Below are 27342 nucleotides of genomic sequence, written 5' to 3' on the forward strand. Positions count from 1 at the left end.
AATGCATTGCTGTATTCATTTTGGGTCAGCTACATTAAATGGTCCATTATGTCACATGGCAATGTAAATACAACTATATAAACCAATCATATGAGTCCAAACTGCTTCTGAAAATTTTCACAAATAATAAATAGTTAAGTGGCCTACAAATAAATGGCTGGTAGATATGATCAGAATCGTGAAATCTTTCACAAATCAGGGATGTTCATTTTAAACCGCCTTTCATTTCTACGTGATCAGTTTCTGAAGTTTTATATCCAGTATGGAAGTGATTGGCCAAGTACTTTATTTTTTTTATTTTTTTTTATTTTTTTTTTTATTTTTTATTTTTTGCTTCCTTGCACGTTCTCTACTTGCGGACAATACGAGCCACTGACGGACAAAAGTAAGGCACTGGTTTCCCCCTCGCATCAGCCTGGTCACTTTTGGTCCAGCTTTCATTCAGCCAAGTGGACACATTTGGTGGATTTGTAATTGAGTGTTGACGTCAATTAAAATCACAGATCTAGACGAGCAAAACATAATGGCAGGTGGAAGTAATTGCATCACCGAGTTATAGATTCTGAATCACTAAGTGTCGCAGTCCTTTTGGAAATCCAGACGCCAGCAGTCCTGACGGGATATGACGTCCGTTGTTCTGGAGCGGGGACGGGGAAGTCGTTTCGCTTGCAGTCTCCTGTATGATCGCCGATCTCGTCTCGGATTCTGTAACATATAGGCTGTATCTCGGAAACGGACGTCCTCTCCAGGTGAGCGGAACCACTGAGTCCAGTGTTATGAATGTTCTTAATAATTAGCTCATCTTCAAGGCTTTAGAGACGATGCTTGTAAACGTCCCGAAACCAACATAACATTTCAAAGTGTTTTTAAAAAAAAGCCCCGTCGCGACGTTGCCTTTAAGATTATGCAATTATCCTAAAATTTATTTTTATTTTAGCATAATACGGTTGTAATTAACCACGTAACAAGACTGTAAGAAAAACGGTTACCCCGCTTAATTAGTCCCGAGGCAAAACAGCAGCCAGGCAGCGAGACCCGGGGCGGTTCGACGCCCTCCGACAGATGGTCGCATTGTTGATTTTGAGGTTGACATGCTGTTTAATTGTCATAGCTGGTCCAGAATGACACAGCTTTCCAACTTGACGTTAAAAAAATGATAGGACATTGTGTGTAATAGGCTGTTTTATTGTCGGATACATGAAGTAGTTAGTGGATGGCCAAAACAACTCCTGTAAATAAGATGGCAGTAGAGCTTGGTGCTAACAGCACTAATGCTGTGGGTGCGATTCCCAAATATAATGTCTGATGTGTGAATAAGAGCGTCTGCCAAATGCTGTCCACATAAATTATTGACAGAAACTGTTCAGAAGTATAAAAGGAGAAGTGGCCGTGTTGCTTGTTTCTTTTTTGGGGTTATTATTTAGAAAAACAATTTCGACTCCACTTCTGCAGCGCCTCTGCTTTGTAGTGGTCTAAGCCGAGGCTCGCGGGCCCCCAACATAGCCATGCGCGCGCTGACGAGGTCCCACCAGCCTCTGTTCGTCTGCGCGTGGTTGCTGTGGTATTCCACGCCATGCCACGGGAAGCCCGATCCGCGGCGGCGCGAGGCCCTAATGGACGTGGAAACGAGAAGAGGGACCGGTGGACACGTAGCGCTCAGCGAGAAGGAAAAGGCCCTCGATGAAAAACTTTACCAAATGAAGTTGCACGACATGGCGGGGCCAACCTTTCCCCCTGCAATACACTTCTTCAAAGCAAAACCTCTCATCGAACGGAGTCCAGTCTTCACTTTGCTGCAGAAGATGCCCAAAGGTATAAAAACGTTAATTTGTAAGACAAATCTTTATCCGTTGATTTTCCTGCACTAACACACCTGACTCAGCAGGTCAACAGGTAAATATCAAACCTTTAATGACCTATCAGGTCTATCTACCAGGCTGGTGTTCAAAAACAAACAACAGCAAAAAGAAAAAAACGAAGAAAAAAAAATGAAAGGAGACTTGAACTGGACTGCTGCATGTCTTCCTTTCACACAGTAGATCTGTTCCAGGTGCAGCCCTACATGTCCATGACTTTGCCATGGTGGGGGTGGAATGGCTTGTGAAGAATGTGACCTACAGAGAGAAGTGCTATGTGTGCTTCACCGACAACCACTCTGTGCGCTTTGTCTTCTCCATCGGACAGCCTGAGCTGCAGCCTCACTGCTCTGAGTGGATTCTCCTCAAAACCCTGAGAGAGAAGCTGAACAGCACTGAACTGGACAACAGGTAGAAGAAAAAAACCTTTAGGGATTGTCTGTGTTGGGGACCAGTGCCTCATTAAACATCAAATTGGAAATGTCCACACAGTGGTGTAAGTTTTATATGAGCAGTGTGAGCAGGAGTAGTTTGTGGACCCAAACTATGCCCATGGGGCTACTTAAAATGAATTTGTCCTAATTTTTGTTGTATGCTTGTGCAGTTTTGTCCATAATCTCACGCTGTTTACGGAAGACCCGGACAAAGCCTACCCAAACCAAGACACCGTTTGGCAGAGGTTTGAACAAGCATTCATAGTGGCCAATGGATTGGTCACATATGCTCCTGTCTTTAAAGACTACCTCTATGAAGGCCTTAGGCAGTTCTACATGGACAACGTCCTGTATGTGGAAATCAGGGCTCTGCTATCATCAGTAGGCACCATTGGATGCATTCTCACCTAATAGTGTACTTGTATTGGTTCTGAAGTTTGAAATGAGATGTTTTTGTGTGTAAAAATATTTCTGATGTTTCTCAGACATACGAGCTTGATGCTAAAAGAAACAGTAAGGACTGGAGCCTAAGGGCTTGCAGAGAAGTGGTGCAGCGCTTCAAGGCTCAGTACCCAGACTTTGTTGGGGCTCGAGTCATCTTTACAGTCCACAGGTAAAAGGCTCAGTACTGTATGTTTTGTAGCCTATTAACAAACTGGGTATTATTTGAGTGCAAAACCGTTTAGTCTTGACTGATCACTCCGATGTGTGTGCGTATGCGTGTGTGTGTTTGTGTATGTCTCAGGGGCCTGAATTCAACAGAAGCTGTTAAGGCTGTGGAGGAGGCCATGTCACTGAAGAAGAATTTCCCAGATATCATGGCAGGCTTTGACTTTGTGAGTAAATTATGAGCTCATATGCAATGACATAGAGTCAAAAGTAAACCCCACAAAGTTTCTCCTGCAAAACGTAACCTTCATCAACAAAACCAAGAAAGATAATAATACCCAATGATCACCAACAAAACCCAGCAAACCCAACATAAATTCACCAACAAAAAACCCAATAAAATGAGTTTCTAACAAAGTCCAGCTAAAGGAGGGTTGGGACATTGCTTGTGTATAACTTGCTTATAATCGCTTACAATTCATCGGGTCACCTTGAGCTCATTATTGGCTTGCTTTAGTACATTAGAATATTACTGATGGTTGGAGCATATTGGTCTCGGTCAGATACCCTAAAACTTATTTTAATTGACACATGCTTAGGAGATGAAAAAGTAAGGTTTGCGCTTTCCTGGTTCTAGGTGGGTCGTGAAGACAGCGGAAGGCCTTTGTGGTACTTCAGAGAGGCCTTGGGTTTGCCCGAGGAGAAGGGCACCGATTTGCCCTACTTCTTCCATGCCGGAGAGACTGGTATGGCGTTTGGGCATTCAAAATAGTTGTCATTGAAATATCTTTCATTTTGAAGAAAACAAACACAGCCCGTTTTGACCAGCGACAGGCATTGTACTGTGACAACTGCCTTTTGCGTATGTATCCCACTTTCTGTGTAGACTCAGAGGGTACGGAGGTTGATCAAAATGTAATGGATGCTCTGCTGTTCAACACCTCTCGCATTGGTCATGGCTTTGCAATGGCACGTCACCCTGTGGTCAAAGAGCTCGCCAGGAAGATGGATGTAGCTGTGGAGGTTTGCCCCATCTCTAACCAGGTACATCATTGTCATCCATCACATAATACTGAAAACCTGAATAGGGATTTTCTGAATTAGCCCGTTTTAATCCAGCAATGTTAATGACATTGCCTAAATGATTAACAGTATGATTCTGTGTAACTGACTCAGTGTTGGTTCAAGACGTAAGAGAAGTCAGTGTATGTACAAATTGCCTTTCTCCAACAAAACACTTGTGTGTGTGGAATGTTATTAATTTTGTTATATCTACAAGTTCTGTTTCACCAATAAAGCCCCTAAGAACCATGAAATGAGTAAAAAGAAACCAAAACCCTAAAATTGCTCAATAATAAAACTTCCTTGGTTCTCCTGAAAAAATAAAATAAAAAATTTTGGAGGTAAGTTTCTGGTGAATGGATCGCAAGTAATAATGAAAAGGTGGGTGTTACAGTGCAATCTTTAACAGCTCCAGCATCACTCTGTTGCATCTTTTTATAAGTGCTGTGTTACACTGTGGCTATGACAGGCAGTTAGGTTTTCCAACCTGTAAGGCCACAGTTCTGTGCAGTATTTTGCTACCAAGTTTCCTTGTTCAGACCACAAAGGGCTTGATAACTAGCTGAATATTTCAGTCAGATGAGTTAAACGTTTCACCATGCTGTAAACACTAAACCATGCTGTGAACACTAAACCATGCTGTGAACACTAAACCATGCTGTAAACACTAAACCATGCTGAGCTATGGCGCTGCATGACTCCAGGCTGGAAGAACCACAACCGAACACGGGCTTTGAGTGCAGTCCTTGGAGACACCCAGATAGTTTGGTTTCAGTTCTGGTTCCAAACACAGTTAAGTAAGGGCTATAGCATGCTGATTATCTGGCTCAGGTGTGACAGAAAATGGAAAATAAAGATGTGGACTGGATAGAGGTCCATGGTGACTAGACCGAAAACCCCTGCACTGGAGCATGGCTCTGGGAACACACCACTCCCATTCTTAAACCCTTACACTGGCTACAGGTTTGTTACAGAGTTGACCTCAAGGTATTATTACTCGTCCATAAATCACTTAACTGTGTGGGGTCAGCATATCCACCCAATATGCTGCAGCAATATGAGCTGGGCAGAACTCTCAGATTAGTAGGAACTAGTCAGTTAGTGCTACCCTGGATGAAGTAAGGAGAGGCAACTTTCAGAAGTTATGCCGTTCTTAAATGGAACCAGCTGTCAGAAAATATTAGGAAAGCTCTATTAGATTCAGTTGTTTTATTTTTTATTTGACCAGTCTTTTAGCTCAGTTTAGATACTCAGCTCTTATAGCACTGCACATTTAACTTTGTCAGCACTACAATGCATGTTATTTCTTTTAATTCGTCATATTTTGTCTTTATTTTCATCTGTCATCTAATCATTTACATGTTTGAGATCTTTTAGTACTAATTTTAACATGCATTTTAATTAATAGTTCATTTAGATTTTTAAAAAATTGTTCAATCACTTTTTTTTCCACTTAAATATTTTATGTGAAGAACTTTGAATTGCCACTGTGTATGAAACCTTCAACATAAACTTTTCTTGTCTCTGTGACCCGCCCAGGTCCTGAAGCTAGTCTCAGACCTGCGGAACCATCCCGCAGCTGCGCTGATGGCAGAGGGCCATCCCATGGTCATCAGCTCCGACGACCCAGCTCTGTTTGGCGCAGCAGGTCTCTCCTATGACTTCTACCAGGTCTTCATGGGCTTTGGAGGAATGAAGTCAAATCTAGCCACGCTGAAAGAGCTCGTCCTGAACTCTGTGAGGTAGTGCATCACTTCATGCTTGCTTGTGTGTATATAGGTGTGTAGATATATATGTACATTTCATAGAATTTAGATTCTTGGTAATGTAAATGTAAAATGCAAGCGGCTTTGACTTCATGTCTCCGCTTTATAAAAATATTTGATTCTGGCTGGTGCGAAATCAGATTGCGCTTCCTCTGTATGATCTAGATGTCTTTCTTTTTCTCTTTGGTCCAGATATAGTTCCTTGTCTTCCACAATGAAGGAAAAAGCCACAGCAACTTTATTGGTGAGATGGGACAAGTTTGTTTCAGAGTCCTTACTACAGACACACCAGAAGACTAGACTATAAGATTTGGCCCCTCTCAAGTACAATTTTACATAGAAAATGCACTTTATTGATGAGCTGTCCAGTTGTTTTATTACTTCACACAGTGATGAGTGGACACATCATAGGCTGATGGTTTTGATAATAATTGCTTTTTTGTTCTCTGAGTGATCTGAGCTCTTATATATTTTTTACATAATGGGATGGTTGGAATTAGGGTGGGAAAACTTGTCCTAGATCAGTTTAAAGGGGGAATCGTTAAAACTAGAACCATGTATGTAGCCGTGGTATCCATTGAGAGTGTCATAGTATGTACATGTATATTAGTCGCCCTCTGGTGGAGAATCTCATTAAACTCTTGCTGGTGTATGCCATGTAGTGTTTTGACTGTCCACAACAAAATGGAGGCATTGACACTTGACCTCAGGACTTTTAGGTCAGTTTTGGTACAGAAAAGAAAACAGATGTACTTTTACTTTTTGGACTGTGTAGGTAAAATAAAATCTCAAAAAAGAGTGAAAAACGTGTAAATACATTTTAATAAAAACGTCATATGTATGTGTACATGCATGTGTACATTTGTTTTGTTAGGATATTCAGTTTTCCGTAATGCAGGACTGGAATGTTTAGTTTGGAGAACATGGCTTACCACTGGAGGTTTAGGTTTTCTTTGATTATACTGGGAGAAAACGGCCAAACATTTAACTTTTTTTTTTTCTCATCAAAAAAAGTATGGCATCAAAATATCTAAATAAATAAAATGAAACAAAAAAAAAAACCTACAGAATAATGCAAAGGACCAAAATATCCAGAAACTGAGCTTCCAGTCCACACAACACAGAAATCAGCTCCTGCAGATGTGGAGCAGATAGAGCACAGTGCTAGTAACACCAACATCAACGTCAGCTAAATACCATGAATGAATGTTAATGGAACCATGGGAACACATGTACTGTCTTACTGATACATATGCAAATTACTAAACAAGAGCATCTGCCAAATTCCATAAATGTAAGTCAAAAGTTACATTTGCATAAGAATGGTCTTTATTCTTATGTAAACCATTTTTTAATTATTGGCAGTGATGGTTTTCTGCCCACATAGATATTTAACAGAACTATCTACTAGATGTATTGAACTGGGAGAAGTAGTGCTCTTCAGGGATGTTGCAGTAAGCCTCCTGAAGGTACCTCTTCCTGTGATGGAGAGAGAACACACTGGATCTAAATTCACAAACCATTCCGAGCCTGACCCATTCCCAAAATACAGCGGTTTTCTGATTTATTATTCATCCAGTATAAATATATTCTAATATGAAATATTAATATTATATAAAAATGGTTTCATAAGAATTGATAGAATATGATTATTATAAACCATTAATTACTTGCTTCTTGTGGAAGGCTCATGGTACCTTGAAAAATGCCTTAAACAAAAGCTTCAAACAGACAATACATTAGTGGATTTAAACTTTTCAGTGTTTTAGCTACCATATTTAATGCTAGTACAGCTAATGTTAGCTACCTAGCTACAAAGCTCTCACTCTTCATGCTTTTTGCCCTTTTTTGCTTTAATGCAAACTGCAGCAGCACCTCCACATTTGTTTTGCTATTGCTGTTTTCTTTGCATGCGGACCCTGTGTGCATGTCTGTGTGTAACACACTGTGCTTAGCCTGAGCTATGTGTGTGTGTGTGTGTGTGTGTGTAGCTCACAGTATGTGCTGGGCCTGGGTGAGATGTAATGTGTGATAGGTGTGTGTGTGTGTATAAAACTCATTGTGCGTGCTGGGCCTGGGTGAGCTGTAGTGTGTGATAGGTGTGTGTTTGCGCGCGTGTGTGTGTGTATGCATGTGTATGTGTGTGGGTAAGTCACTGTGCATGCTGGGCCTGGGCAAATGGTGGTGTTTGTGTGTATAACTCACTGTGTGTACTGGGCCTGGGAGAATGGTGGTGTGTGTGTGTGTGGGGGGGGGTGTAACTCACTGTGCGTGCTGGGCCTGGGCGAATGGTGGTGTGTGTGTGTGTGTGTGTGTGTGTAACTCACTGTGTGTGCTGGGCCTGAGTGAATGGTGGTGTGTGTGTGTGTGTGGGTATAACTCACTGTGTGTGCTGGGCCTGGGGGAATGGTGGTGTGTGTGTGTGTGGGTGTAACTCACTGTGTGCTGGGCCTGGGGGAATGGTGGTGTGTGTGTGTGTGTGTGTGGGTGTAACTCACTGTGTGTGCTGGGCCTGAGTGAATGGTGGTGTGTGTGTGGGTGTAACTCACTGTGCGTGCTGGGCCTGGGGGAATGGTGGTGTGTGTGTGGGTGTAACTCACTGTGCGTGCTGGGCCTGGGGGAATGGTGGTGTGTGTGTGAGTGTAACTCACTGTGCGTGCTGGGCCTGGGGGAATGGTGGTGTGTGTGTGGGTGTAACTCACTGTGCGTGCTGGGCCTGGGGGAATGGTGGTGTGTGTGTGTGTGGGTATAACTCACTGTGTGTGCTGGGCCTGGGGGAATGGTGGTGTGTGTGTGGGTGTAACTCACTGTGCGTGCTGGGCCTGGGGGAATGGTGGTGTGTGTGTGGGTGTAACTCACTGTGCGTGCTGGGCCTGGGGGAATGGTGGTGTGTGTGTGGGTGTAACTCACTGTGCGTGCTGGGCCTGGGCGAGCGCTGCGTTGGCCTGGTCCACTGCTCTACGCTGCTCCTTGCTGATGCGAGCCTGCTGTCTCTCCTGCAGCAGTGCTGCTCGAGCTGTGGCTAGGCGCACCCGCTCCCGCTGCAGTTCCTCCTCTTGCTGCTCCATGCGAACACGCTACACACACACGCGCACACCCACACACACACAAAGCCTGGGTGTCAGTCATCTGACTCATTGTAAAGTGAGATGACCAGACATCAGGACATCAGTTTAAGGAAGCTAAGATGGATTAACATTTGTCTTCAACTTCTGTGGGAGTTAGACTGTTACTCATTTAATCACCTCATTTTTAAATTCCTAATTGTTTAGCATGCTCTTTGGCTGACTGCATTCTGAGTGCCTGGTACAGCAGTTTCAACTTAGTGAAATGGCCAAAGTTTGAAAGCGCTCCTAGGCTAGTGCGGGCAACAAGAGAGAAGCAGTGAGAGTAGGAGTCTACCAAAAACAGACAAAGGAACGTAACAAACATTCCTGTAGATGTCAGACTGTAGAATGGTCTGTAGACTTGATTCTTGGATTGTGTACTGAAACAGTAGTGGTAATGATTTAATACTTTTTTTCTTGTTAAAGTCACTCTTATTCAAGTCAGACATTTTTACATACTAGTATTTGGTTTTGACGTCAATTAAACCAGCCCTGCAGCAGCTGTAGATGTATACACAGAAACACCACAGCCAGTGTGTAACTAGGGTGTCCATCTTTCCCTGCTCAAACACACCTAATTCGGGGAACGAGCAGGAATAGCACCTAATTCTGGTCCCCCAGGGCCCAGCTGGGCACCACTAGTGTAACCATGCATGGACTGGGTTTTACCATCCTCTCCTCAGCTTGTTGCAGCTGGCAGTGCGTGAAGTGTAGGAGTTGTTGGGTGGTCATGCCCCTGTAGTAGACCCGGCGCGTCTGGGACAGAGCCGGCAACCCGATGCTCCGCTCCTTGCTCTCGCTCAGCAGCTCCCCCTGCAGCTGGTTCTGGATGTCAGTCTGATTGTTCTCCTCCTCCTCGCGCCGTTCCCTCTCGCGCCGAGCCGACACTTCAGCAGCCTGGAGGCAAAACATGGTGTGCAGAAACACTGGCAATACTGCAATAAAGATAAGGTGGAGGACTGAACAGAAAATCAAAACAATAACTTAAGAAAAATCTGCAACAGTTTAAAAGTTTTAAGTTATAACACCAAAAAAGGCCACTAGGGCCAAACTACAGTCACAGTGAGCCACTATGTTCTACAGGTTAGTATTTTTTCTACAAACAAGATCCAGCTCCTGATAGGCTGATAGTTAGCTGATAAGATATTTGGGATCTGTAGGAGCAGGTGGACAGAAACCATATCAGGCCCCACAACCCTGAGCTAGGCATCAGGTATCCCTGTAGAGGGAGACAGACCTATGGACCCACCAGGGCTATATTGAAATTCTTGAACGCAATGGCTTCAGCTCTTTTGACTTTTTCCTCCATCTTCTGCAGCTCGAGGGCTTTGATGTCAAGAGCTACTCTGCTTTGGTCATATTGATGATCTGTTTAGGAGAACACAATATCCATTTAATTAACTGGCCATAAGAAGTTCATTTAATTTTTGGTTAGGCAGTCCTATCATTCTCTTGAGGAACCTCTACTGGCAATAATATCAATTTTAAAAATATATCAATTAAAAATAAGTGCAGGAAAAATATTTAACTTAGTATTACTGTGCCATTCCTCTATGTAAATGTGAAAAGCTGTTAATACACCTGAGGGATTTTTTAGCACCCATCTTGGGGAATTTCCCTCCTCTAACACAATGATTAATGCATGACTTTATAATTAGCTGGCATTTTTAAGCAAGCAGTACTAGAACATAAAAACCATATAAATGTTCAGGGCCCCGTTTCTCAAAAGCATTGTAATAAAAAGATTATTGTTAAATGGTAGATCAAGTATCATTCTGAACACACACACACACTCTCTTATTTAAGATGATAACACTATGATGCTCTTGGGAAACAGGGCCCGGAGGACTTGGTTCCCAGGGCTTAAGCTGAATCAGTTCTGTTTGATTTATAAAGACAGCTGAATCAGTTCTGCTCGGTTTATAAATACATCAGCAGAATCAGTTCTGTTCGGTTTATAAACACATCAGCTGAGTCAGTTCTGTTTGGTTTGGGTTGGAGCTAAACACTGTAGGCAGGACAGTTGAAGATCCCTGCTACAGACATATAGGGACACGCTCAACCAACGGATGTACAAACCTTCCTGTTTCTGCTGCGCTTTGGTCTGCTCCAGCTCACGCTGATGCTGCAGAGACCAGTCCCTGAGCTGCTCTCGCTGCCGGCACAGCCTGTCTCTGCTGCCCAGGTCCTCCCCGGCCAGCCCGGGCAGCACACGCACACCATCCTGTTTCTGGAGCCGTTCAGGGTCATTGAGGTCGAACTCGCGCCTGCTATCCGGCTGCTGAAAGTGGTGGTGGAAGTGGTCAACGGCCTCCGCCAGAAAACGCTCATCCTTCCTTTGCCGGTGCTCCAGCATGCATGCCATCCGGTCACTGCGTATGAGGTCATTGGCTGGGACAGTGGACAAGGGTGAGGGGAAGACAGGGGTGCCCAGAATCAGTCTTGGGGTTCCAACGGTCTGCAAGCTGCCTCCTTGATTTAGCTGCTAATTTGTGAATTATCAGGCAGTTTGCAAGTTGCATCAGGAATGTCAGACCATTACAAATGAGACAAATAAGAGGACTGTTTGACATGGAGGAAACAGGGCTTTATTAACCAGGCTAATTAAAAAACATGCGGCTTTAGTACATACACGAGACCGAAGGAAATATAGAGATCCACCTGTACAATTTAGAGCTTTACCTGCTCTCACACTCCTGTTAGCTGATAATTAGAAAAAACAAAACAAAACATATATTCAAACAGCATGTGTACAGCTGCAGTTCTGGGGGTATTAAGAATGAAAAATGAAAGACAAAAACTAAAAACAACAAACAAAACCTCCACCTCCAAACTGAATTTTGCAGAACTGGAACTAAAACACTTGAGTGAACAGGACAGAAGTATTAGATATTTAAGTGTCGTCATTGATAACATAGCAAAATTATCTTACATATTACAAAGTTATATTACAGGCATAACAACTAAAACAGATATTACCCTCGAAGATTTCAACTCACCGAATTCCTTCAGCGTTTTTGCCTCAGATTCTTCTTTATTTTTCTTTTCCACCACTTGATAATCAATAGCATCCCTGTCAATCTAGATAAGAGTGAAGGATTTTATCCTAAACGTGTATAGGTGAATGTGCATTACATCAGCTATAGTTTCAACTCAGTTAGCGTTAGCTAACCTAGCTAAACCTAGTTCACCGCTAGCCATCTTATGTTAACTTACTCCCACTGTTCGGACTCTGGCGTTGAAAATCCTGTCTTGCCGTTGTAGTTCCCTGTTTCGTCGTCTTTCAAGGTGAGCGGCTGCATTGCGATCTGATAACAGCTCAACGCGGTTCATTGCTGGCCAGCTGGGACGATTTTCACGTTGGACCCTCCAGTTTTTCGCTGTTGCTGATCATACAAGCTTCCATACACTCAACGTTGCTAGGAGACGACACGGAGCCAGAGCGAACCAGAGCGCCCTCTGTCGTTTGGGTAAATTAGACAGAAGCTTTGTTTCACCGATCTATAACTACTGTGGACCAGTGGTTTGTTGAATTTTTCCTGTGTAAAGAAACTTGATATTTTATACTTAAAATGACACGTATTATATACATAAAAACAATTGCTTATTATATTGTCACATTCAAGACGAAAACAAACGCTGTAAAGACAACTACGGAATATTGAAAAACAGGCCCACCTTTTTGTCCGACATATCAGATATCATCCTTCATTTAAACACCAAATTAAAAACCATAGATTTGGCATAGGTTCTTAAAACCTATTCACACATACTAAGGGGTTGTAAAGTGGATAATTTAATTTTAAAAAAGAGATTAGATTTTGATTTTCATACAACTATGGGAAGAGAGAAAAGTATGTAACCAGTTTAACGTCCCATACTAGTGAAAGTTGGAAAGTCAGAATTGTGTCAGAATTTTGAATAATCTAATTCAGCAGCTATTTCACAAACTCTTTTGAGAAATGTTTGCCCTATCTTTTTTTTTTATCATCATCCCCAAATCACCTAAAAGGTCCTACCAAGTATCGAGTTACTTGGTAGGCTAAAATTGTCTAACATTTTCTAGCAAAATAGATTTCTTGTACATAGTCAATGGATAAACACAAAGAAAAATAAACTTACTGTTTGACCAATATGTTGGCCCGTATTTGCTGTGTCCCTAGGAATAATATGAAAAAGCAACAAGCTTCATATTTTGTGGCAAATACCATCTTTTTTTAGTAAAGTTTTCAAAATTGGAAAATAGCTACTGAAAACCCGAGTTTTCTCTGTTAGTAACATTCTGAATTGCAAATGTTTCTCATGAAAGCAAGTAATTGAAAACAGAGCACATCTCTACCATTATTTGAAAAAAAAGAAAGCTTGCAAAATACACCTGGCTTCTCCTGTGATACTCCATTTATTATGATAATAATGTGGAAAGTCTCACCCCACAAATTCCTACATGTTAACAGGATCATATGAAACTTTGGTGCCAAAGCTAAAAATAGCACATGGACACATTAACAAGGTTAAAAAGTTTTTTCCATTTGAGGGGATCTTTAATATGTAAGACTGTGTGATATGCATAGTGTCTTATTTACATTTAGCAGAGACTCTTATCCAGAGTGACTTACAAAAGGGCTTTGACATTTACTCATAGAATACATCCTACCCATTAGAGTAGGTTAGAGTCCAATATACCAATGAACTAGAATACTGTAGAAATACAGGGATCAATGCTGATGCCTAGAGGGACAAAATACATATAAGCTCTATCTTAGACAATGATAAGTGCAATAAACAATAAGTACTAGAGTTTGTTAGACAACATCAGTGTAAGAAACTGATACAATACAATAAGTACTAGATTCAGTTAGTCAACATAGGAGCAGGGTCAGTGATCATTTAAATATTCCATGAATAGATGGGTCTTCAGTCTGCAAGGGACTCTGCTGTCTGGACAGCAAGCAGAAGTTCATTCCACCATCTAGGAGCCAAGACAGAAAATAGTCTCAATGCTCATCTTCCATGAGACTTGAAGCATGGCATTTCAAGCCGAACCATACTTGAGGTTTGAAGTACTCGAGGTACGGATTGGGCTTTGACCATTGACATGTATGGAGGAGCTGGTCCATTTTTGGCTTTGTAGGCAAGGTTTTAAATCTGATGCATGCAACTAGTGGAAGCCAATGAAGGGAGCGCAGCCGTGGTGTGACGTGTGAACTGTGGAAGATTGAAGACCAATCGTGCTGTTGCATTCTGGACAAGTTGTAGAGGTCTGATGGCTCTTAAAGGAAGACCAGCAAGTAGTGAGTTGCAGTAGTCTAGTTTTAAGATCACAAGAGACTGCACAAGCACCCAGGCAGCTTCCTGAGAGAGAAAGGGCCAAATCCTTCATATGTTACAAAGGAGAAATCTGCAAGACAAGGTTAGATTTGAAACATGAGTTGAGAACGACTGGTTGTCCAAAGTTATGCCGAGGCTACAGGCAGCTTCAGATGGTGATACCAGGCATACAAATGGCAAGATCTATTGCCATTTCATTTTCCAATTATATTGATTACTTGAGTAATAATGGGGAAATTTACACTGTGGCATCAAATCTCAGAACAGTGAATGCTTGGTCATGGAAACATCTGCTCTGTATGACTGCAAATTAGACAAAGGATACCAAATAGATCAGGATATTAAATATATTTCTTGAATACAGGAGGTGACTACAATCCTCCCCTCCCCCCAGAGTCACATTTCAGTAATTAAGGGGATCCATTATATCCCATTTACACAAGTTAACAGTTCCCTGGGGTCTTAATGAAATGGGGGTAGTTGGATAGCAGGTACAAAAAAAAGGTAGGTCTCAAGATGTAGGTGGAAATATGCAAGTGACTCCCTGCTTGATGTAGAAAGGGGAGCCAAAACCAAACAGCTTGTTTTAGCTCTTGGCAGGTCCCCACCAAAAAAAGCCACCTGACTGGGTTATCCATCAGTTTGTGGCTTAGTAGACATTGAAGATACATGCACTGAAAGTACATGTGTCACTTAAACATGAATTGAAAGGGGTGCACCTTTCAAAGTGATTGTGAACCGTCATGATTACTACATAACCCTGACAAGACAAGCTGGGTTGACGAGCTCAACTCCAGCTTGTTCAGAGCTGAAGTGGACAAGAAGTCATTACAGCCACCTCAATGGCTCTGCCTGTAGACCCAATGAGGTGACCATGTTAATTAGCAATATGGAAAGGCTTTGTGATCCATGTAGGACAAATTCATGTCTTCAAAACAGCCAAGTGCATATCCATCCAGGAAATTGTACAAAGGATGAACAAAGTGCCTACAAAATTCCACATTTTTATTCTTCATTATTCAAGTCAGCCAGATCTCATGTAAAGACTCCTTTGCATGCTCAATTTTAGGCAACCTAATGGAGCTGGACATCAGACCATGAATTGACCTGGATCCACCAAGCTGAAACCCTCATTCTTCAAGTCAGCAATCAGTGACCTCAGAAGCCCTAGAAGAGAAAGTACAAAAGTAGCCAAGAATACAAGGGTCCAAACATGTCAATCTTCTACTTTTTAGAACCTGGAAAGGAATCAGACCCCCTATAGCCATGACACTTAAGACACAAAACAACCTTATTCACATTAGTACAAGTGTCAAGCTCATCTTTCTCTGATCAGTTTGCCCAACAACCCTGTGACCAGGCCTGTGCCCTGAAAGGACCCACATGCATATAAGCCACCATGCAAGTTACCCAATGAACATGGGGAAGTAGTAAACATTTACTCCAGGTGTCAGCTGTTGAAGTTAAGAGCAGAAAGTAGAGGGGCAGGAAGGGGTGGTGAGGGATAGCAATTGCCATTTTAGTAGCCATGGTCAACATGTGCAGAGATGGAGTCAGAAGAGCCAGTGACAGTTGATTTGTTTTTTGAACAATTAAAAACCCACCAACCAAGCCATTCACCCCAGTTAAACTTGCCCAGCTGGTTCTTGAGCAACAAGCACAGTTCTCACCTTTTACAGAGGAGTTTATAGAACCCGTAGACTCTTTGACCTCTTCACTGTCAGAAGGCACTGTTGGGTATTCAGGGGACTTTATTAACATCAAGATGGGCATTACAGAGATGCTTTTTGCAGACAGCAGTCTCACCATTTGTAGTGCTTCCCAGACCAGAAGAGTCACTGTGGCAGCTGGACATCGTAGATGGAGCAGACTGATTCAAATGAACAGGAAAGACTTCACTTTGCAGAGATAGCTCTGGAATACTAGGCTCAGACGCATTAGCCCCATTTGAGCCTGCTGGAGGGTTGACGCTTCCAGAAGAACCTTGAGAGCTAGGCCTCACTGAGGGACTGGGTTCAGAAGGAGCAGATCCATTTGAATTTGCAGTGGACTTGACATTCTCAGAGCCACTGTCTGATCCCATGTCCTCACCTGAGCCTTCAGAAGGGGTCACATGTTCAGACAGTTCAGTTCCAGATCTGGACTCTGACCCATTAGTCATAACTATACCTGCCAGAGTGGTCCTGCCACCAGAAGGTTCTGTTCCTGAGCTAGACCCTGGGCCTTCTGGAGTGACAGTGCCACCAGAAGGTTCTGGGCCTGCCGTAGTCATCACTTCCCCTGAAGGTTCTCTTCCAGAGCCAGACTCTGATCCATTAGCTGGGCCTGCCGGAGTGATGGTGCCACCAGAAGGTTCTGGGCCCGCTGTCGTCACTTCCCCCGAAGGTTCTGTTCCAGAGCCAGACCCTGCTAGACTGACGGTACCACCAGAAGGTTCTGGGCTTGCCGTCATCGTCACCACTTCCCCCGAAGGTTCTGTTCCAGAGCCAGACCCTGCTAGACTGACGGTGCCACCAGAAGGTTCTGGGCTTGCTGTCGTCACCACTTCCCCTGAAGGTTCTGTTCCAGAGCCAGACCCTGCTAGACTGACGGTGCCACCAGAAGGTTCTGGGCTTGCTGTCGTCATCATCACTTCCCCTGAAGGTTCTCTTCCAGAGCCAGACTCTGATCCATTAGCTGGGCCTGCCGGAGTGATGGTGCCACCAGAAGGTTCTGGGCTCACTGTCGTCACCACTTCCCCTGAAGGTTCTGTTCCAGAGCCAGACCCTGCTAGACTGACGGTGCCACCAGAAGGTTCTGGGCTTGCTGTCGTCATCATCACTTCCCCTGAAGGTTCTCTTCCAGAGCCAGACTCTGATCCATTAGCTGGGCCTGCCGGAGTGATGGTGCCACCAGAAGGTTCTGGGCTTGCTGTCGTCGTCGTCACCACTTCCCCTGAAGGTTCTGTTCCAGAGCCAGACCCTGCTAGACTGACGGTGCCACCAGAAGGTTCTGGGCTTGCTGTCGTCGTCGTCACCACTTCCCCTGAAGGTTCTGTTCCAGAGCCAGACCCTGCTAGACTGACGGTGCCACCAGAAGGTTCTGGGCTTGCTGTCGTCGTCGTCGTCACCACTTCCCCTGAAGGTTCTGTTCCAGAGCCAGACCCTGCTAGACTGACGGTGCCACCAGAAGGTTCTGGGCTTGCTGTCGTCGTCGTCGTCACCACTTCCCCTGAAGGTTCTGTTCCAGAGCCAGACCCTGCTAGACTGACGGTGCCACCAGAAGGTTCTGGGCTTGCTGTCGTCGTCGTCGTCACCACTTCCCCTGAAGGTTCTGTTCCAGAGCCAGACCCTGCTAGACTGACGGTGCCACCAGAAGGTTCTGGGCTTGCTGTCGTCGTCGTCGTCACCACTTCCCCTGAAGGTTCTGTTCCAGAGCCAGACCCTGCTAGACTGACGGTGCCACCAGAAGGTTCTGGGCTTGCTGTCGTCGTCGTCGTCACCACTTCCCCTGAAGGTTCTGTTCCAGAGCCAGACCCTGCTAGACTGACGGTGCCACCAGAAGGTTCTGGGCTTGCTGTCGTCGTCGTCGTCACCACTTCCCCTGAAGGTTCTGTTCCAGAGCCAGACCCTGCTAGACTGACGGTGCCACCAGAAGGTTCTGGGCTTGCTGTCGTCGTCGTCGTCACCACTTCCCCTGAAGGTTCTGTTCCAGAGCCAGACCCTGCTAGACTGACGGTGCCACCAGAAGGTTCTGGGCTTGCTGTCGTCGTCGTCGTCACCACTTCCCCTGAAGGTTCTGTTCCAGAGCCAGACCCTGCTAGACTGACGGTGCCACCAGAAGGTTCTGGGCTTGCTGTCGTCGTCGTCGTCACCACTTCCCCTGAAGGTTCTGTTCCAGAGCCAGACCCTGCTAGACTGACGGTGCCACCAGAAGGTTCTGGGCTTGCTGTCGTCGTCGTCGTCACCACTTCCCCTGAAGGTTCTGTTCCAGAGCCAGACCCTGCTAGACTGACGGTGCCACCAGAAGGTTCTGGGCTTGCTGTCGTCGTCGTCGTCACCACTTCCCCTGAAGGTTCTGTTCCAGAGCCAGACCCTGCTAGACTGACGGTGCCACCAGAAGGTTCTGGGCTTGCTGTCGTCGTCGTCGTCACCACTTCCCCTGAAGGTTCTGTTCCAGAGCCAGACCCTGCTAGACTGACGGTGCCACCAGAAGGTTCTGGGCTTGCTGTCGTCGTCGTCGTCACCACTTCCCCTGAAGGTTCTGTTCCAGAGCCAGACCCTGCTAGACTGACGGTGCCACCAGAAGGTTCTGGGCTTGCTGTCGTCGTCGTCGTCACCACTTCCCCTGAAGGTTCTGTTCCAGAGCCAGACCCTGCTAGACTGACGGTGCCACCAGAAGGTTCTGGGCTTGCTGTCGTCGTCGTCGTCACCACTTCCCCTGAAGGTTCTGTTCCAGAGCCAGACCCTGCTAGACTGACGGTGCCACCAGAAGGTTCTGGGCTTGCTGTCGTCGTCGTCGTCACCACTTCCCCTGAAGGTTCTGTTCCAGAGCCAGACCCTGCTAGACTGACGGTGCCACCAGAAGGTTCTGGGCTTGCTGTCGTCGTCGTCGTCACCACTTCCCCTGAAGGTTCTGTTCCAGAGCCAGACCCTGCTAGACTGACGGTGCCACCAGAAGGTTCTGGGCTTGCTGTCGTCGTCGTCACCACTTCCCCTGAAGGTTCTGTTCCAGAGCCAGACCCTGCTAGACTGACGGTGCCACCAGAAGGTTCTGGGCTTGCTGTCGTCGTCACCACTTCCCCTGAAGGTTCTGTTCCAGAGCCAGACCCTGCTAGACTGACGGTGCCACCAGAAGGTTCTGGGCTTGCTGTCGTCGTCACCACTTCCCCTGAAGGTTCTGTTCCAGAGCCAGACCCTGCTAGACTGACGGTGCCACCAGAAGGTTCTGGGCTTGCTGTCGTCGTCACCACTTCCCCTGAAGGTTCTGTTCCAGAGCCAGACCCTGCTAGACTGACGGTGCCACCAGAAGGTTCTGGGCTTGCTGTCGTCGTCACCACTTCCCCTGAAGGTTCTGTTCCAGAGCCAGACCCTGCTAGACTGACGGTGCCACCAGAAGGTTCTGGGCTTGCTGTCGTCGTCACCACTTCCCCTGAAGGTTCTGTTCCAGAGCCAGACCCTGCTAGACTGACGGTGCCACCAGAAGGTTCTGGGCTTGCTGTCGTCGTCACCACTTCCCCTGAAGGTTCTGTTCCAGAGCCAGACCCTGCTAGACTGACGGTGCCACCAGAAGGTTCTGGGCTTGCTGTCGTCGTCACCACTTCCCCTGAAGGTTCTGTTCCAGAGCCAGACCCTGCTAGACTGACGGTGCCACCAGAAGGTTCTGGGCTTGCTGTCGTCGTCACCACTTCCCCTGAAGGTTCTGTTCCAGAGCCAGACCCTGCTAGACTGACGGTGCCACCAGAAGGTTCTGGGCTTGCTGTCGTCGTCACCACTTCCCCTGAAGGTTCTGTTCCAGAGCCAGACCCTGCTAGACTGACGGTGCCACCAGAAGGTTCTGGGCTTGCTGTCGTCGTCACCACTTCCCCTGAAGGTTCTGTTCCAGAGCCAGACCCTGCTAGACTGACGGTGCCACCAGAAGGTTCTGGGCTTGCTGTCGTCGTCACCACTTCCCCTGAAGGTTCTGTTCCAGAGCCAGACCCTGCTAGACTGACGGTGCCACCAGAAGGTTCTGGGCTTGCTGTCGTCGTCACCACTTCCCCTGAAGGTTCTGTTCCAGAGCCAGACCCTGCTAGACTGACGGTGCCACCAGAAGGTTCTGGGCTTCCTGTCGTCGTCACCACTTCCCCTGAAGGTTCTGTTCCAGAGCCAGACCCTGCTAGACTGACGGTGCCACCAGAAGGTTCTGGGCTCACTGTCGTCACCACTTCCCCTGAAGGTTCTGTTCCAGAGCCAGACCCTGCTAGACTGACGGTGCCACCAGAAGGTTCTGGGCTCGCTGTCGTCGTCACCACTTCCCCTGAAGGTTCTGTTCCAGAGCTTGAACCACTAGTCGTAACTGGAGCTGCTGGAGCAGTCGTCCCACCTGAAGGTTCTGGGCCTGCTGTAGAAACAAGCTGCTCAAGCTTTACCTCCTCCCATGAGCCAGATTCACCTTCAGTTTCCTCATCAACCAAGATGCCTTCAGCTTGCAGGTACACTGCAAAAAGAAATAGAAGTCTCAATTCAAATACATAAACTTTCCATTGTAGTGGAAATGTAACATGTACAATGTGTAGATACAAAATTTATGAAGCATGCACTTTTCAAAAAGCTTTGAAATATACCAAGTCTGGATTAGTTGTAGGCATCCCCCTATACCTCTATTCTTTTAAGGAACACATGTTCCTTACATCAGTTTGGAACTGAAACAGGTTCTTTTAGATTCAAGTCACTAGGGTATTCAACCATAGATTTAGAAATTTGTTCCCAAACAAGTTAGAAGCAATAGGGCCTTAATATGGGACATAAGGGTAAGTGTTAAAGCACATGTCTGCACCTCTCCGTGCCACCACAGGGTCAGAGATACATCCCAGAGTTAGTAGTACAGACAAGATATCCACCACAGTTGTTGAAGCTTTAGCCAAGCCATTTGACTGAATGGCACCAACAGCTGAATTACCTGGTGTATTAAAGAAAAGAGAAGTTGAAACTATACAAGCAAAAATCAGTTAGATAGAACCAGTATGCAAAGCTACATGAAATCCAAAACCTAGAACTTAGCCTTGACAGCATGTGCTTAATAGCCTTACAAACTGCAAGCCACCCCACAAAGTTCCACGACTGGTGTGCTCTTAATCCGTTTGACCTTTCAGTGAAATATCAACAAAAAGAAATGGCGTTCCTGTGCAGTGTATACACTTATTCAAAAGAACAAAAGGGAGTACAGCGAACCTTCGGATTTGCGCCATCTCACGACAGGCTTGCTTAGCTGTGACTCACCAGACTGTTCTCTTATCGGAGAGCTGAGCGCTACGAAATAACGAATTAAAATCGGTTAGAACTAGACATGAGATGCAAACATATGAGTTAAGCTATGACCGCTAACAAACCTTGGTTTATCCAGAGGCATAACAAAACTAAAACGATTCTCTCCAGAGTCCCCATGATGATCATACTCATCCACCCACAGCAAAGACCTTTTAAAAAACCAGTCTGTGCCCTCGTAATATCGGTCACCTGGAGCTAATCAGAAATTTGCGGTCTCTGCTGAAGAAAGTACCAATCAAAACCGAGACTCCACCCGATTTATTAAATCATAGTTTTTCTCGTCATGATAATTTTCTAATTAAATTCCTATAATTTTTATTGTTTATAATTTGTTTAGGAAATTCTTACGTGCATGGAAGCAATCCAAAGAGAGAGTACTGACTAAAATTGTGATTTTTGCAATCCTGTATAAAGACAGATATCAGTTCATATGTTTGGACACCATCAGAAGTAGGTATAAAACATTGTGAATTATTCATAAATTGGTCATAATCTCTTTGGGTAGAATATTCAGGGGTAGAATATTCAGCGTGTTTGACTTAACTGCATCAACTGTTCAGTTCGATGTACTGTGAAACTATAAAGCACATATATCAATATCAAGGCCAAAGACTTAAAGATTTAAATTCTGACAATCAAGATAATATGGACTGTGCGCTCGAGTTTAGATTTCCAGTGCAACGTTGAAACAAAGGAGGCGCTGCACTCATGTTTTTAGCAGAAAATTAAGTCGCAATACAATTAACGTAAACGTTATTTGCCGAACGGGAAAACTTCAGGGGAAATACAGAGGGGAAAAAGTTTTAGAAGTAAGTAATGAGCACGATCTTTGTGGGCACTGCCCAGTGACCCAAACCTTTAACGGCTTTAAGGGTTTCTTAAAATTACTTGGCAGCACACTATCCAACAAGACCACTCCATCCCCAACAAAAACGCCTTCTCAAAAACAGCTTAAATCATTTTACGTTGTAAATCGTGAATCTCGCCGAAAATGTTCATGCATATTTATAATTTAAAAAACATAACATGCGTATATTTCTGTAGGCTATATATCTCCCTCTATATATGTATCTTTCCCACAAGGTTTTCTTATAATGGTGCAACCAAAGACCTTCTGGTCCTGGCCCAATTCCAGTTCAGAAAAATGAAGCCCTCCCTTACTTCTCCTATCGCTGTCCCCTGGACAGCCTCCTAAGAGTTTAGCGTTAACCTTTGGAAGAAACAATATCACGCAGGTTAAGAACTTCTGCATTCAGAAACAGCAGCGGAAAGAATGATCAGTTTCTTTTGTTCTTTGATCATCTCCGAGGTGAACTATGGCGTTTATGAACCAAGCAACACAAATGACCTGCTCATACTACATGATCAATGTTAAAGCAATTAGTAAAAATAATTCACATTAAATGCTAAATACGTTTTTAAAATCAAATCATGTTACATAAACTTCCTGCCTTTGTTTTTCATTCATATGAATTATATGTTAGTTTGCATCCACAAAGACCACTTTCATGATAATTGAAATTATTTTATCGAGTATACCCTTCAAGTCAAATAGCCTTTATCAAATTTTGAATTTATGAAAAACAAATGATGAATTATGACACAAATTTGCAGTTTATATGCAAGCATACCTTGCATTGTTAATATATGGCAAACTTGACATTTATTGTAGAAGAATTCAAATGTGATGACAAATCTTTCACCTCTGTCAGAATTGGTGCTATATTTCCAAAACTACATGTGAAATGGACTTTTCCCTCTACATGCTATGCCAGTCACTTGGCATTGCTTGCTGCCCCTGTTATATTCACCTCTCCTACAGACCTCTGTTCTCTACTTACCACTCATCTGACTCTGCTATTCCTGTTTTCTGGACAAATGGATGACACCAACGAACCGCCCTCCACCCCAGCTCCCGGAGAATTAACTTTGACGTTGTTCACCCTCTGCCTCGCACCGTCTCCCAGCCCCCTTGGGAAAACTCTGCGACTAGTAAACTTAACTTTGCATTGCTAAACTGTCGCTCCCTCACGGATAAAGCCTCCATATGCTGCAATCTCATTGTGCAAAACAAATTTGATGTTAGTAACCTGAGGGCTACTTATATCTCAGTTTACTAACACCCAGTGGCCATAATTATTTGGTTGAGACCAGAACACAGGGAAAAGGTGGTGGTCTGGCTGCTATCTATAATATCACTCTTAATGTCTCTGTCCGTACCTTTCATGAGGTCTCCTCATTTGAATATTTGGTGTTGAAGCTAACTGGTTCCTTACCAGTACTGTTTTTGTTAATCTACTGCCCACCAGGAACATCATCAGACTTTCTATCAAAATTCAGTGAACTTCTTCCTACCCAGTAGAGTAGGTTAGAGTCCAATATACCAATGAACTAGAATACTGTAGAAATACAGGGATCAATGCTGATGCCTAGAGGGACAAAATACATATAAGCTCTATCTTAGACAATGATAAGTGCAATAAACAATAAGTACTAGAGTTTGTTAGACAACATCAGTGTAAGAAACTGATACAATACAATAAGTACTAGATTCAGTTAGTCAACATAGGAGCAGGGTCAGTGATCATTTAAATATTCCATGAATAGATGGGTCTTCAGTCTGCAAGGGACTCTGCTGTCTGGACAGCAAGCAGAAGTTCATTCCACCATCTAGGAGCCAAGACAGAAAATAGTCTCAATGCTCATCTTCCATGAGACTTGAAGCATGGCATTTCAAGCCGAACCATACTTGAGGTTTGAAGTACTCGAGGTACGGATTGGGCTTTGACCATTGACATGTATGGAGGAGCTGGTCCATTTTTGGCTTTGTAGGCAAGGTTTTAAATCTGATGCATGCAACTAGTGGAAGCCAATGAAGGGAGCGCAGCCATGGTGTGAACTGTGGAAGATTGAAGACCAATCGTGCTGTTGCATTCTGGACAAGTTGTAGAGGTCTGATGGCTCTTAAAGGAAGACCAGCAAGTAGTGAGTTGCAGTAGTCTAGTTTTAAGATCACAAGAGACTGCACAAGCACCCAGGCAGCTTCCTGAGAGAGAAAGGGCCAAATCCTTCATATGTTACAAAGGAGAAATCTGCAAGACAAGGTTAGATTTGAAACATGAGTTGAGAACGACTGGTTGTCCAAAGTTATGCCGAGGCTACAGGCAGCTTCAGATGGTGATACCAGGCATACAAATGGCAAGATCTATTGCCATTTCATTTTCCAATTATATTGATTACTTGAGTAATAATGGGGAAATTTACACTGTGGCATCAAATCTCAGAACAGTGAATGCTTGGTCATGGAAACACATCTGCTCTGTATGACTGCAAATTAGACAAAGGATACCAAATAGATCAGGATATTAAATATATTTCTTGAATACAGGGGGTGACTACAATCCTCCCCTCCCCCCAGAGTCACATTTCAGTAATTAAGGGGATCCATTATATCCCATTTACACAAGTTAACAGTTCCCTGGGGTCTTAATGAAATGGGGGTAGTTGGATAGCAGGTACAAAAAAAAGGTAGGTCTCAAGATGTAGGTGGAAATATGCAAGTGACTCCCTGCTTGATGTAGAAAGGGGAGCCAAAACCAAACAGCTTGTTTTAGCTCTTGGCAGGTCCCCACCAAAAAAAGCCACCTGACTGGGTTATCCATCAGTTTGTGGCTTAGTAGACATTGAAGATACATGCACTGAAAGTACATGTGTCACTTAAACATGAATTGAAAGGGGTGCACCTTTCAAAGTGATTGTGAACCGTCATGATTACTACATAACCCTGACAAGACAAGCTGGGTTGACGAGCTCAACTCCAGCTTGTTCAGAGCTGAAGTGGACAAGAAGTCATTACAGCCACCTCAATGGCTCTGCCTGTAGACCCAATGAGGTGACCATGTTAATTAGCAATATGGAAAGGCTTTGTGATCCATGTAGGACAAATTCATGTCTTCAAAACAGCCAAGTGCATATCCATCCAGGAAATTGTACAAAGGATGAACAAAGTGCCTACAAAATTCCACATTTTTATTCTTCATTATTCAAGTCAGCCAGATCTCATGTAAAGACTCCTTTGCATGCTCAATTTTAGGCAACCTAATGGAGCTGGACATCAGACCATGAATTGACCTGGATCCACCAAGCTGAAACCCTCATTCTTCAAGTCAGCAATCAGTGACCTCAGAAGCCCTAGAAGAGAAAGTACAAAAGTAGCCAAGAATACAAGGGTCCAAACATGTCAATCTTCTACTTTTTAGAACCTGGAAAGGAATCAGACCCCCTATAGCCATGACACTTAAGACACAAAACAACCTTATTCACATTAGTACAAGTGTCAAGCTCATCTTTCTCTGATCAGTTTGCCCAACAACCCTGTGACCAGGCCTGTGCCCTGAAAGGACCCACATGCATATAAGCCACCATGCAAGTTACCCAATGAACATGGGGAAGTAGTAAACATTTACTCCAGGTGTCAGCTGTTGAAGTTAAGAGCAGAAAGTAGAGGGGCAGGAAGGGGTGGTGAGGGATAGCAATTGCCATTTTAGTAGCCATGGTCAACATGTGCAGAGATGGAGTCAGAAGAGCCAGTGACAGTTGATTTGTTTTTTGAACAATTAAAAACCCACCAACCAAGCCATTCACCCCAGTTAAACTTGCCCAGCTGGTTCTTGAGCAACAAGCACAGTTCTCACCTTTTACAGAGGAGTTTATAGAACCCGTAGACTCTTTGACCTCTTCACTGTCAGAAGGCACTGTTGGGTATTCAGGGGACTTTATTAACATCAAGATGGGCATTACAGAGATGCTTTTTGCAGACAGCAGTCTCACCATTTGTAGTGCTTCCCAGACCAGAAGAGTCACTGTGGCAGCTGGACATCGTAGATGGAGCAGACTGATTCAAATGAACAGGAAAGACTTCACTTTGCAGAGATAGCTCTGGAATACTAGGCTCAGACGCATTAGCCCCATTTGAGCCTGCTGGAGGGTTGACGCTTCCAGAAGAACCTTGAGAGCTAGGCCTCACTGAGGGACTGGGTTCAGAAGGAGCAGATCCATTTGAATTTGCAGTGGACTTGACATTCTCAGAGCCACTGTCTGATCCCATGTCCTCACCTGAGCCTTCAGAAGGGGTCACATGTTCAGACAGTTCAGTTCCAGATCTGGACTCTGACCCATTAGTCATAACTATACCTGCCAGAGTGGTCCTGCCACCAGAAGGTTCTGTTCCTGAGCTAGACCCTGGGCCTTCTGGAGTGACAGTGCCACCAGAAGGTTCTGGGCCTGCCGTAGTCATCACTTCCCCTGAAGGTTCTCTTCCAGAGCCAGACTCTGATCCATTAGCTGGGCCTGCCGGAGTGATGGTGCCACCAGAAGGTTCTGGGCCCGCTGTCGTCACTTCCCCCGAAGGTTCTGTTCCAGAGCCAGACCCTGCTAGACTGACGGTACCACCAGAAGGTTCTGGGCTTGCCGTCATCGTCACCACTTCCCCCGAAGGTTCTGTTCCAGAGCCAGACCCTGCTAGACTGACGGTGCCACCAGAAGGTTCTGGGCTTGCTGTCGTCGTCGTCACCACTTCCCCTGAAGGTTCTGTTCCAGAGCCAGACCCTGCTAGACTGACGGTGCCACCAGAAGGTTCTGGGCTTGCTGTCGTCGTCGTCACCACTTCCCCTGAAGGTTCTGTTCCAGAGCCAGACCCTGCTAGACTGACGGTGCCACCAGAAGGTTCTGGGCTTGCTGTCGTCGTCGTCACCACTTCCCCTGAAGGTTCTGTTCCAGAGCCAGACCCTGCTAGACTGACGGTGCCACCAGAAGGTTCTGGGCTTGCTGTCGTCGTCGTCACCACTTCCCCTGAAGGTTCTGTTCCAGAGCCAGACCCTGCTAGACTGACGGTGCCACCAGAAGGTTCTGGGCTTGCTGTCGTCGTCGTCACCACTTCCCCTGAAGGTTCTGTTCCAGAGCCAGACCCTGCTAGACTGACGGTGCCACCAGAAGGTTCTGGGCTTGCTGTCGTCGTCGTCGTCACCACTTCCCCTGAAGGTTCTGTTCCAGAGCCAGACCCTGCTAGACTGACGGTGCCACCAGAAGGTTCTGGGCTTGCTGTCGTCGTCACCACTTCCCCTGAAGGTTCTGTTCCAGAGCCAGACCCTGCTAGACTGACGGTGCCACCAGAA

At 45.0% G+C, this 27342-nt stretch overlaps 4 protein-coding genes across 4 annotated transcripts; 1 reads left to right on the forward strand and 3 right to left on the reverse strand.

Annotated features, from left to right (window-relative positions):
* The first annotated feature begins 444 nt into the window (after positions 1-444).
* ada2a (adenosine deaminase 2a) lies at positions 445-6379 on the forward strand. The gene is made up of 10 exons (XM_027028799.2): positions 445-749; positions 1453-1812; positions 2051-2267; positions 2461-2671; positions 2776-2903; positions 3036-3126; positions 3537-3645; positions 3786-3943; positions 5501-5703; positions 5920-6379. Exons 2-10 carry the CDS (start codon positions 1506-1508, stop codon positions 6032-6034), a joined length of 1539 nt encoding a protein of 512 aa, XP_026884600.2. The 5' UTR covers positions 445-749; positions 1453-1505; the 3' UTR covers positions 6035-6379.
* A 151-nt stretch (positions 6380-6530) lies between these two features.
* On the reverse strand, positions 6531-12271 carry ribc2 (RIB43A domain with coiled-coils 2). The gene is made up of 7 exons (XM_027028800.2): positions 12051-12271; positions 11834-11915; positions 10914-11225; positions 10084-10202; positions 9504-9731; positions 8638-8804; positions 6531-7206 (listed from the first exon to the last, which is right to left on the reverse strand). The coding sequence occupies exons 1-7, from the start codon at positions 12165-12167 to the stop codon at positions 7128-7130; spliced, it is 1104 nt and encodes a 367-aa protein (XP_026884601.2). The 5' UTR covers positions 12168-12271; the 3' UTR covers positions 6531-7127.
* Positions 12272-15150: 2879 nt separating this feature from the next.
* Positions 15151-16566, reverse strand: LOC118242296 (hyphally-regulated protein-like). Its single transcript, XM_035532384.1, has 3 exons — positions 15969-16566; positions 15833-15892; positions 15151-15329 (listed from the first exon to the last, which is right to left on the reverse strand). Exons 1-3 carry the CDS (start codon positions 16432-16434, stop codon positions 15253-15255), a joined length of 603 nt encoding a protein of 200 aa, XP_035388277.1. The 5' UTR covers positions 16435-16566; the 3' UTR covers positions 15151-15252.
* Positions 16567-25181: 8615 nt separating this feature from the next.
* Positions 25182-26597, reverse strand: LOC118242297 (hyphally-regulated protein-like). The gene is made up of 3 exons (XM_035532385.1): positions 26000-26597; positions 25864-25923; positions 25182-25360 (listed from the first exon to the last, which is right to left on the reverse strand). The coding sequence occupies exons 1-3, from the start codon at positions 26463-26465 to the stop codon at positions 25284-25286; spliced, it is 603 nt and encodes a 200-aa protein (XP_035388278.1). The 5' UTR covers positions 26466-26597; the 3' UTR covers positions 25182-25283.
* Between the last annotated feature and the right edge of the window lie 745 nt (positions 26598-27342).

This window comes from Electrophorus electricus, chromosome 12 (genome assembly GCF_013358815.1).
Source record: "Electrophorus electricus isolate fEleEle1 chromosome 12, fEleEle1.pri, whole genome shotgun sequence".
Taxonomy (NCBI): Eukaryota; Metazoa; Chordata; class Actinopteri; order Gymnotiformes; family Gymnotidae; genus Electrophorus; species Electrophorus electricus.

Bases quoted from the DNA above. Each gene is read 5' to 3' on its own strand.
- ada2a (XM_027028799.2), top strand. From the start codon at position 1,506: ATGCGCGCGCTGACGAGGTCCCACCAGCCTCTGTTCGTCTGCGCGTGG. The intron at 3,127-3,536 runs GTGAGTAAATTA...TCCTGGTTCTAG, and splicing joins TCATGGCAGGCTTTGACTTT to GTGGGTCGTGAAGACAGCGG. The intron at 3,944-5,500 runs GTACATCATTGT...TGACCCGCCCAG, and splicing joins TTTGCCCCATCTCTAACCAG to GTCCTGAAGCTAGTCTCAGA.
- ribc2 (XM_027028800.2), bottom strand. From the start codon at position 12,167: ATGAACCGCGTTGAGCTGTTATCAGATCGCAATGCAGCCGCTCACCTT. The intron at 9,732-10,083 runs GTGGGTCCATAG...TTTTGCCTCCAG, and splicing joins AGAATTTCAATATAGCCCTG to GCTGCTGAAGTGTCGGCTCG. The intron at 7,207-8,637 runs GTGAGTTACACC...TCTCCATCACAG, and splicing joins GCCCAGGCCCAGCACGCACA to GAAGAGGTACCTTCAGGAGG.
- LOC118242297 (XM_035532385.1), bottom strand. From the start codon at position 26,465: ATGACTACGGCAGGCCCAGAACCTTCTGGTGGCACTGTCACTCCAGAA. The intron at 25,924-25,999 runs GTGAGACTGCTG...AATACCCAACAG, and splicing joins TCTGGGAAGCACTACAAATG to TGCCTTCTGACAGTGAAGAG. The intron at 25,361-25,863 runs GTGAGAACTGTG...TTTCTCTTCTAG, and splicing joins TATAAACTCCTCTGTAAAAG to GGCTTCTGAGGTCACTGATT.
- LOC118242296 (XM_035532384.1), bottom strand. From the start codon at position 16,434: ATGACTACGGCAGGCCCAGAACCTTCTGGTGGCACTGTCACTCCAGAA. The intron at 15,893-15,968 runs GTGAGACTGCTG...AATACCCAACAG, and splicing joins TCTGGGAAGCACTACAAATG to TGCCTTCTGACAGTGAAGAG. The intron at 15,330-15,832 runs GTGAGAACTGTG...TTTCTCTTCTAG, and splicing joins TATAAACTCCTCTGTAAAAG to GGCTTCTGAGGTCACTGATT.